Raw genomic sequence first — 10,055 nt, forward strand, 5'->3', positions numbered from 1 at the left:
AGACTTCCATGGCTAGGATAGACTTCCATGGCTAGGGATAGACTGCATGGCTAGGATAGACTTCCATGGCTAGGGATAGACTTCCATGGCTAGGATAGACTTCCATGGCTAGGATAGACTTCCATGGCTAGGGATAGACTTCCATGGCTAGGGATAGACTTCCATGGCTAGGGATAGACTTCCATGGCTAGGGATAGACTTCCATGGCTAGGGATAGACTTCCATGGCTAGGGATAGACTTCCATGGCTAGGGATAGACTTCCATGGCTAGGGATAGACTTCCATGGCTAGGGATAGACTTCCATGGCTAGGATAGACTTCCATGGCTAGGGATAGACTTCCATGGCTAGGGATAGACTTCCATGGCTAGGGATAGACTTCCATGGCTAGGGATAGACTTCCATGGCTAGGGATAGACTTCCATGGCTAGGGATAGACTTCCATGGCTAGGGATGACAGTGAGGACTTGTGAAGAGCAGAATCAACAACCTCTGCATAAACAAAAAGAGTTGCCTTGTGAGGAGGTGATAACCGTTGAAGGTGTAAACCTGTGTTCACAGTTAGCCATTGTTCTGTCATTTTAACCTGAACGCCCCAGCAGCCTTGACCCCAAGTCAGAGCAGGTCTACTGAGGCCATGGCCCAGTGAGTCACAGGAGCCGGGCCAGGGAGCTGGAAACACAAAAGTCTGAGGCTTTTTGGTAAAATGCCGGGCTAAATCCTCGTTGGAAGTGCACCGTGACATATCAGAGAGAGAGAGACAGACTCGTCATTCACTGGCTGATGAGCAGAGAAAAGGTAGTCAGAGAGAGATTTTTTTTAAAGAAAAAAAAGAGAGTGAGGCTGATTATAGTAGTAGACAGTGTTCTGTGGAGACAGAGACAGAGACAGAGACAGAGAGACAGAGAGACAGAGAGACAGAGAGACAGAGAGACAGACAGACAGACAGACAGACAGACAGACAGACAGACAGACAGACAGACAGACAGACAGACAGACAGACAGACAGACAGACAGACAGACAGACAGACAGAGACACAGACAGACAGACAGACAGACAGACAGACAGACAGACAGACAGACAGACAGACAGACAGACAGACAGACAGACAGACAGACAGACAGACAGACAGACAGACAGACAGACAGACAGACAGACAGACAGACAGACAGACAGACAGAGAAAGCGTAAAGCTGGGAGATTTGAAGGGGAAAGAAAAGAACGAGGAAGAGAGAGGTGGGAATTTTATGTAATTTACTTTTGCCTCTGGGAGAGAGAAGTCTCATCCTTGAGATGACATAAATATCATCAATCGCTTTTTATTTTCCCTTCCCTTTGACAGAAAGAGAGAGAGAGAGAAAAAAGCATGTATAAAACCCCCATTAAGGGGATAACGAGATAGTGTAGCTAACAGATCTGGAAGTGTGGCAGTAACCCTGGTGAGTTAGTATGTAGACACGAGACAGAAACACACTAAGACTATCCAAAGGAAGGAGGGTGTAATATTCACTCTGTTTTCTATCTGAGAGACTGAGAGAAAACAAGCGTCCTCTTGTCCAGCCTTTCTCAAACCCAGGCCCGTGGGACCGCCGCCAGTCCACAGAGGAAGGCCTGAAAAGCCTGACTCATTGCACTGGATTCGCCTCGATCTACTAAATGTCGCGCCTGGTTCATAGAAACCATGGTTACGCGAGTAACCTCCGATCGCCGATAAATGCTGTTTGTGACAAAACAGAGCACTTTCTTTTTTTCTTCCAACAAGTTTTGGCTCCAACTTTTGACCGGTCGGAGCTATTAGCTATTGTGACCCCATCACCAACAGCCGTGACTCTCAGCAACGTGGACGTACCTGCCCTTTCCTTCTACGGCGCTCACAAACTGCAACTCCCATTTGAAAGCAATGCAGATCGTCTTCCCAATACCTTTCTCAATAAATCCTTTAGATCGAAAGGTGGCCTCCCGGATATGAGATTTGACAGATCTTAGTGTGTTACTATGTTTATTGAGGTAATGGCAGTAAGGCCAAGTTCAACATTTTCACCAAATAATATATATATATTTTTGTTTTGTTGATGATATTACCAGGTGTCCTAAAATAGAGAATCAAATAGCGTGATGGGCTATGTTATTACTGTCCTAAACAAATGATATGTTAGGCCCAGGAGGCTGGTGGCACCTTAATGGGGGAGGACGGCTCGTGGTGAAGGCTGGAGCGGAATTAGTAGAAAGGTATCAAATACATCAAAAGTGTCTGATACCATTCCATTCGCTCCTTTCCAGCCATTATTATGAGCCGTCCTCCCCTCAGCAGCCTCCACTGGTGTGAGGGTAGTACACATAATAGAGAAAATGTATAGATAAATTGGTGTTTTGAATTTTAAAAAACGATTGTCAATATGTTTTATACCCAAGCGGTCCCCAGAGGGGAAGAAAGGACTTATCTTGCCGGTCCTGGGCACAAAAAGTTAGCTGCTCTAGTCAGCCCCCCAATACCACCTCTGTTATTTTAGGAAGGAAATACTATTTTTTAGCAGCGAGGCTAAATCTCAAATAGCACCCAATTCCGCATAAGTAGTGCACTACACAGGGATATGGGTGCCATTTAGGACACAGGGATTGCATCCATTCTGTTAGAGTGTCTACAGATGAGACGGAGGGATGGAACCAGGGACGGCGGTGGAGAAGGAGGAGAATGTGATCAGAATGGAGAGATGAAGTGAATGAAGTAACGAATGAACGATCAGTGTGAACAGATGGGGATGGAATCCTGTGAGACTCGGGGGCGGGGGGGGACAGAATCTGGATGTGATGGGTTTCCATAGCAACCACTGTTTCCGCGGCGATCACTGTTGCTGACCCTGAGGCGATAAGGATTGTTCTGTTTTTCTTGACCGCCTCGGTCCTTCGCCCATCCCCGTCTTGGTCCTTCGCCCATCCCCCATCTCGGTCCTTCGCCCATCCCCCATATCGGTCCTTCGCCCATCCCCCATCTCGGTCCTTCGCCCATCCCCATCACTCTCTCTATTCTTCTCACTCTTTCCAGTTCTTTCTTTCAAAGACAGACACCACAGACCCAACAACACACGCACCTCTGTGTAGTTGCCACGTTTGCTGTAGATGGCAGACAGTAGGCGGTAGCACTCGATGCAGCTCCCCTGCTTCGATATGATGCCCAGAGTCATCTTCTCGGCCTCTTTAGAGCGGCCTGCCATGGCTAACACTTGTGCCTGTATAGGGAGAGAGAGGAGGAAGGGAGAGGGAGAGAGAGAGGAGGAAGAGAGAGGGAGAGAGAGAGGAGGAAGGGAGAGGGAGAGAGGGGAGGAAGGGAGAGGGAGAGAGGAGGAAGGGAGAGGGAGAGAGAGAGGAGGAAGAGAGAGGGAGAGAGAGAGGAGGAAGGGAGAGGGAGAGAGAGAGGAGGAAGGGAGAGGGAGAGAGAGGGGAGGAAGGGAGAGGGAGAGAGAGGGGAGGAAGGGAGAGGGAGAGAGAGAGAGAGGAGGAAGGGAGAGGGAGAGGGAAGGAGAGAGAGAGGAGGAAGGGAGAAGGAGAGAGAGAGGAGGAAGAGAGACGGAGAGAGAGAGGAGGAAGGGAGAGGGAGAGAGAGGGGAGGAAGGGAGAGGGAGAGAGAGAGGAGGAAGGGAGAGGGAGAGAGAGGGGAGGAAGGGAGAGGGAGAGAGAGAGGAGGAAGGGAGATGGAGAGAGAGAGGAGGAAGGGAGAGGGAGAGAGAGAGGAGGAAGGGAGAGGGAGAGAGAGGGGAGGAAGGGAGAGGGAGAGAGAGAGGAGGAAGCGAGAGGGAGAGGGAGAGAGAGAGGAGGAAGCGAGAGGGAGAGGGAGAGGAGGAAGGGAGAGAGAGAGAGAGAGAGGGGAGGAAGGGAGAGGGAGAGAGAGAGGAGGAAGGGAGAGGGAGAGAGAGAGGAGGAAGGAGAGGGAGAGAGAGGGGAGGAAGGGAGAGGGAGAGAGAGAGGAGGAAGGGAGAGGGAGAGAGAGGGAGGAAGGGAGAGGGAGAGAGAGAGGAGGAAGGGAGAGGGAGAGGGAGAGAAAGAGGAGGAAGGGAGAGGGAGAGGGAAGGAGAGAGAGAGGAGGAAGGGAGAAGGAGAGAGAGAGGAGGAAGAGAGAGGGAGAGAGAGAGGAGGAAGGGAGAGGGAGAGAGAGGGGAGGAAGGGAGAGGGAGAGAGAGAGGAGGAAGGGAGAGGGAGAGAGAGGGGAGGAAGGGAGAGGGAGAGAGAGAGGAGGAAGCGAGAGGGAGAGGGAGAGAGAGAGGAGGAAGGGAGAGGGAGAGGGAGAGAGAGGGCAATTCAGGGCCAGACATTTGTTTGTGCTGTCCTGGTATGACTGCAGCATGTGGCGCGTACATGCCTGCATGTGTGTGTGCCTGCGTCTGTGTGTGTGTGTTGTGCCTCACCAGAGCCAGCCAGATATCGGTGCTGTCTGGCTGTAGCGTAGCCGCCTCGCGGTACACCTGCAGAGCCTCCTCATAGCGTCCTGTGTTGTAGTACAGCGCCCCTAGTGGCGTCAGGATGTCCACCTTCCTCGTCACCTGCAGGGCCCTGGGGTCAAAGGTCAGGGAGAGGTCAATGGAAGGCCAACAAGAGCTCATACAAGGTCACACAGGACAGCGCCACCCATGACTCTCTTCTCTGAACAATGGGCACTCCCATATTCCCAAATTGGTTGTCACCTCTTAACTCACTTTTTGTACCAAGACTCCGCCTCCTTGTTCTCACTTGAGGAGCGAAGGAGGCGGCCCAAGTTTACCATGGCGACGTAGTGCACCGGCATGAGACGCACGGCATGCTGGTAGTGGGCTGCTGCCAGATCGCCTTCTCCTAATGAGAGAAGAGTGAGAGAGAGAGTGAGAGTGAGAGAGGTGTGAGAGATTGAGAGTGAGAGAGGTGTGTGTGTGAGAGAGAGAGAGAGAGAGAGAGAGAGAGAGAGAGAGAGAGAGAGAGAGAGAGAGAGAGAGAGAGAGAGAGAGAGACAGAGAGAGAGAGAGAGAGAGAGAGAGAGAGAGAGAGAGACATGTCCTCTACTGTATACTTATTGTTGAATGTATGGTTATTTTGACACTTGGTTATTGCTGTTACTGTTGTCCCGTTGATAATTTGATTGCCATTTTTTTTTAAATGATTTTTTGTAAATATCCAAAATAAGCTTTGGCAATATGTACATTGTTACGTCATGCCAATAAAGCAAATTGAATTTAATTTAATTGAATTTAGAGAGAGAGAAAGTGAGAGAGAGAGGTGTGAGAGAGGTGTGAGAGAGAGAAAGTGAGAGAGAGAGGTGTGAGAGAGAGACAGAGGTGTGAGAGAGGTGTGTGAGAGAGAGAGTGAGAGAGGTGTGAGAGAGAGGTGTGAGAGAGACAGAAAGGTGTGAAAGAGAGAGAGAGAGAGGGGTGTGTGAGAGAGAGAGAGGTGTGTGAGAGCGAGAGAGAGAGGTGTGTGAGAGTGAGAGATGTTTGAGAGAGAGAAAGAGGTGTGAGAGAGAGAAAGAGGTGTGAAAGAGAGAAAGAGGTGTGTGTCAGAGAGAGAGAGGTGTGTGTGAGAGAGAGAGAGGTGTGTGTGAGAGAGAGAGGTGTGAGAGAGAGAGAGAGGTGTGAGAGAGAGAAAGAGGTGTGTGTGAGAGAGAGAGGGGTGTGTGAGAGAGAGAGGGGTGTGTGAGAGAGAGAGGGGTGTGTGAGAGAGAGGTGTGTGTGAGAGAGAGGTGTGAGAGAGAGAGAGGTGTGTGAGAGAGAGAGAGGTGTGTGTCAGAGAGAGAGAGGTGTGAGAGAGAGAGAGAGGTGTGAGAGAGATAGGTGTGTATCAGAGAGAGATAGGTGTGTGAGAGAGAAGTGTGTGAGAGAGAGAGAGAGAGAGAGGTGATAGAGAGAGAGAGTGAGAGAGGTGTGAGAGAGAGAGGTGTGAGAGAGAGAGAGAGGTGTGTGAGAGAGAGGTTTGAGAGAGAGAGGGTGAGAGAGAGAGAGGTGTGAAAGAGAGAGGGTGAGAGAGAGAAAGAGGTGTGTGTCAGAGAGAGAGGTGTGTGTGAGAGAGAGGTGTGAGAGAGAGAGGTGTGAGAGAGAGAGTGAGAGAGGTGTGAGAGAGAGAGTGAGAGAGGTGTGAGAGAGAGAGAGAGAGACTGAGAGAGAGAGAGGTGTGAGAGAGAGAGAGGTGTGTATGAGAGAGAGAGAGAGAGAGAGAGAGAGAGAGAGGTGTGAGAGAGAGGGGGGGTGAGAGAGAGAGAGAGGTGAGAGAGGTGTGTGTCAGAGAGAGAGAGGTGTGTGTGAAAGAGAGAGAGAGAGAGGTGTGTGTCAGAGAGAGAGAGGTGTGAGAGAGAGAAAGAGGTGTGTGTCAGAGAGAGAGAGAGGTGTGTGTGAGAGAGAGAGAAGAGAGAGAGGTGTGTGAGAGAGAGGTGTGTGAGAGAGAGAGTTGTGTGTGTGAGAGAGAGAGAGAGAGAGAGAGAGAGAGAGAGAGAGAGAGAGAGAGAGAGAGAGAGGTGTGTGTCAGAGAGAGAGAGGTGTGAGAGAGAGAAAGAGGTGTGTGTAAGAGAGAGAGAGAGAGGTGTGTGTGAGAGAGAGAGAGAGAGGTGTGAGAGAGAGAGGTGTGAGAGAGAGAGGGGGGTGTGTGAGAGAGAGAGGTGTGAGAGAGAGAGGGGTGAGAGAGAGAGGTGTGTGAGAGAGAGGTGTGTGAGAGAGGTGTGAGAGAGAGGTGTGAGACAGAGACAGACACAGAGAGAGAGAGAGAGACAGACAGACAGACAGACAGACAGACAGACAGACAGACAGACAGACAGACAGACAGACAGACAGACAGACAGACAGACAGACAGACAGACAGACAGAGAGGTGTGAGTAAGCTAAAACTTTATTTGCAGACAGATCAACACTCTCCTCTCCTACCAACCCGACTGAACTCACCGGTATCAACCAGAAACACTCCGTAGTTATTATGCAGGTCCGAGCTGTCTGGGCAGCTCTCTATGCCTTGAAGATAAACGTCATTGGCCTCCGCAAACCGCTTCTATAATAAAAAAAAGAATACGAGATCAATAAAATAGTTCTATTGAATTATTGAGTATGAGCTGATGTCATGTGTGAAATTGTGGCTCCGCTGAGATAAGGTTAGAAAAAGCCTGTGGTAATAGAAGGTTAGGGAGTCAGTGAGCGTGTTTAATTGAACAAGCTAAAGTAATGGCACAGTGACTGGAGTTCCCGGCAGCAAGATTAATGATCTACAGCAAATTTTAATTGAATTCTGAATCTATGGAAAGGGGGGAAGGGGGTGATATAGCAGATCTCACATTGCCTAACATGCTCTTACAAAAGTGTGTGTGTGAGTGCATGCTAAGTATGTGTGTGAGAGAATGTGTGTATTTTTGTGTGTGTATGCAACCAGTGCATAGATTGAGACATCACTGGAATGGCGTGTGTATTACCTGCAAAGCGTGTGTGTGTCTGTGTGTGTGTGTGCGCGTGCATGTACGTGTGTGTTACCTGCTCTGCATAAAGTGATGCTAGACTGGAATAGGCGTCAGCGAAGTGTGGGCCGAACCGAATGGAGTCCCTCAACAGAGCCTCTGCCTCTTCCTTCTTCCCTTGGGACCTGAAATAACATCATCATCATCATCATCATCATATGGCTACGTTGTGTCCGTTTTCTGCTGACACACACACACACCCGCTGTGTATCCATACAGTAGATGACCTGGAAACAGTGTCAGGCCCAGGGGGAGTAATGGGAATCCATGTTGGGTCTGTCTCTAGGCCCGAGGCTGTATGTTCACAGGCCCAGGGGGAGTAATGGGAACCCATGTTGGGTCTGTCTCTAGGCCCGAGGCTGTATGTTCACAGGCCCAGGGGGAGTAATGGGAATCCATGTTGGGTCTGTCTCTAGGCCCGAGGCTGTATGTTCACAGGCCCAGGAGGAGTAATGGGAACCCATGTTGGGTCTGTCTCTAGGCCCGAGGCTGTATGTTCACAGGCCCAGGGGGAGTAATGGGAATCCATGTTGGGTCTGTCTCTAGGCCCGAGGCTGTATGTTCACAGGCCCAGGGGGAGTAATGGGAATCCATGTTGGGTCTGTCTCTAGGCCCGAGGCTGTATGTTCACAGGCCCAGGGGGAGGAATGGGAATCCATGTTGGGTCTGTCTCTAGGCCCGAGGATGTATGTTCACAGGCCCAGGGGGAGTAATGGGAATCCATGTTGGGTCTGTCTCTAGGCCCGAGGCTGTATGTTTACAGGCCCAGGGGAAGTAATGGGAATCCATGTTGGGTCTGTCTCTAGGCCCGAGGCTGTATGTTCACAGGCCCAGGGGGAGTAATGGGAATCCATGTTGGGTCTGTCTCTAGGCCCGAGGCTGTATGTTCACAGGCCCAGGGGGAGTAATGGGAATCCATGTTGGGTCTGTCTCTAGGCCCGAGGCTGTATGTTCACAGGCCCAGGGGGAGTAATGGGAATCCATGTTGGGTCTGTCTCTAGGCCCGAGGCTGTATGTTCACAGGCCCAGGGGGAGTAATGGGAATCCATGTTGGGTCTTTCTCTAGGCCCGAGGCTGTATGTTCACAGGCCCAGGGGGAGTAATGGGAATCCATGTTGGGTCTGTCTCTAGGCCCGAGGCTGTATGTTCACAGGCCCAGGGGGAGTAATGGGAACCCATGTTGGGTCTGTCTCTAGGCCCGAGGCTGTATGTTCACAGGCCCAGGAGGAGTAATGGGAACCCATGTTGGGTCTGTCTCTAGGCCCGAGGCTGTATGTTCACAGGCCCAGGGGGAGTAATGGGAACCCATGTTGGGTCTGTCTCTAGACCCGAGGCTGTATGTTCACAGGCCCAGGGGGAGTAATGGGAATCCATGTTGGGTCTGTCTCTAGACCCGAGGCTGTATGTTCACAGGCCCAGGGGGAGTAATGGGAATCCATGTTGGGTCTGTCTCTAGGCCCGAGGCTGTATGTTCACAGGCCCAGGGGGAGGAATTGGAATCCATGTTGGGTCTGTCTCTGTATGTTCACAGGCCCGAGGCTGTATGTTCTAGGCCCGAGGCCCAGGGGGGTAATGGGAATCCATGTTGGGTCTTTCTCTAGGCCCGAGGCTGTATGTTCACAGGCCCAGGGGAGTAATGGGAATCCATGTTGGGTCTGTCTCTAGGCCCGAGGCTGTATGTTCACAGGCCCAGGGGAGTAATGGGAACCCATGTTGGGTCTGTCTCTAGGCCCGAGGCTGTATGTTCACAGGCCCAGGGGGAGTAATGGGAACCCATGTTGGGTCTGTCTCTAGGCCCAGAGGCTGTATGTTCACAGGCCCAGGGGAGTAATGGGAACCCATGTTGGGTCTGTCTCTAGGCCCGAGGCTGTATGTTCACAGGCCCAGGGGAGTAATGGGAATCCATGTTGGGTCTGTCTCTAGGCCCGAGGCTGTATGTTCACAGGCCCAGGGGAGTAATGGGAATCCATGTTGGGTCTGTCTCTAGGCCCGAGGCTGTATGTTCACAGGCCCAGGGGAGTAATGGGAATCCATGTTGGGTCTGTCTCTAGGCCCGAGGCTGTATGTTCACAGGCCCAGGGGAGTAATGGGAATCCATGTTGGGTCTGTCTCTAGGCCCGAGGCTGTATGTTCAGGCCCGAGGCCACAGGGGGGGAGTAATGGGAACCCATGTTGGGTCTGTCTCTAGGCCCGAGGCTGTGCTGGGTCTGTCTCTTAGCCCGAGGCTGTTCACAGGCCCAGGGGGAGTAATGGGAACCCATGTTGGGTCTGTCTCTAGGCCCGAGGCTGTATGTTCACAGGCCCAGGGGAGTAATGGGAACCCATGTTGGGTCTGTCTCTAGGCCCGAGGCTGTATGTTCACAGGCCCAGGGGAGTAATGGGAACCCATGTTGGGTCTGTCTCTAGGCCCGAGGCTGTATGTTCACAGGCCCAGGGGAGTAATGGGAACCCATGTTAGGTCTGGCCCGAGGCTCTCAGCCCAGGGGGAGTAATGGGAACCCATGTTGGGTCTGTCTCTATCTCGAGGCTGTATGTTCACAGGCCCAGGGGGAGTAATGGGAACCCATGTTGGGTCTGTCTCTAGGCCCGAGGCTGTATGTTCACA

The 10,055-nt window shown here is 51.6% G+C and overlaps 1 protein-coding gene across 1 annotated transcript; it reads right to left on the bottom strand.

Moving 5' to 3' along the window:
- Nucleotides 1-614: 614 nt before the first annotated feature.
- Nucleotides 615-8,953, bottom strand: LOC124013834 (protein O-mannosyl-transferase TMTC1-like). The gene is made up of 6 exons (XM_046328399.1): nt 7,467-8,953; nt 6,891-6,993; nt 4,689-4,824; nt 4,401-4,545; nt 3,090-3,227; nt 615-671 (listed from the first exon to the last, which is right to left on the bottom strand). The coding sequence occupies exons 3-6, from the start codon at nt 4,775-4,777 to the stop codon at nt 615-617; spliced, it is 429 nt and encodes a 142-aa protein (XP_046184355.1). The 5' UTR covers nt 4,778-4,824; nt 6,891-6,993; nt 7,467-8,953.
- Between the last annotated feature and the right edge of the window lie 1,102 nt (nt 8,954-10,055).

This window comes from Oncorhynchus gorbuscha, linkage group LG25, assembly GCF_021184085.1.
Source record: "Oncorhynchus gorbuscha isolate QuinsamMale2020 ecotype Even-year linkage group LG25, OgorEven_v1.0, whole genome shotgun sequence".
In the NCBI taxonomy this organism is placed as follows: domain Eukaryota; kingdom Metazoa; phylum Chordata; class Actinopteri; order Salmoniformes; family Salmonidae; genus Oncorhynchus; species Oncorhynchus gorbuscha.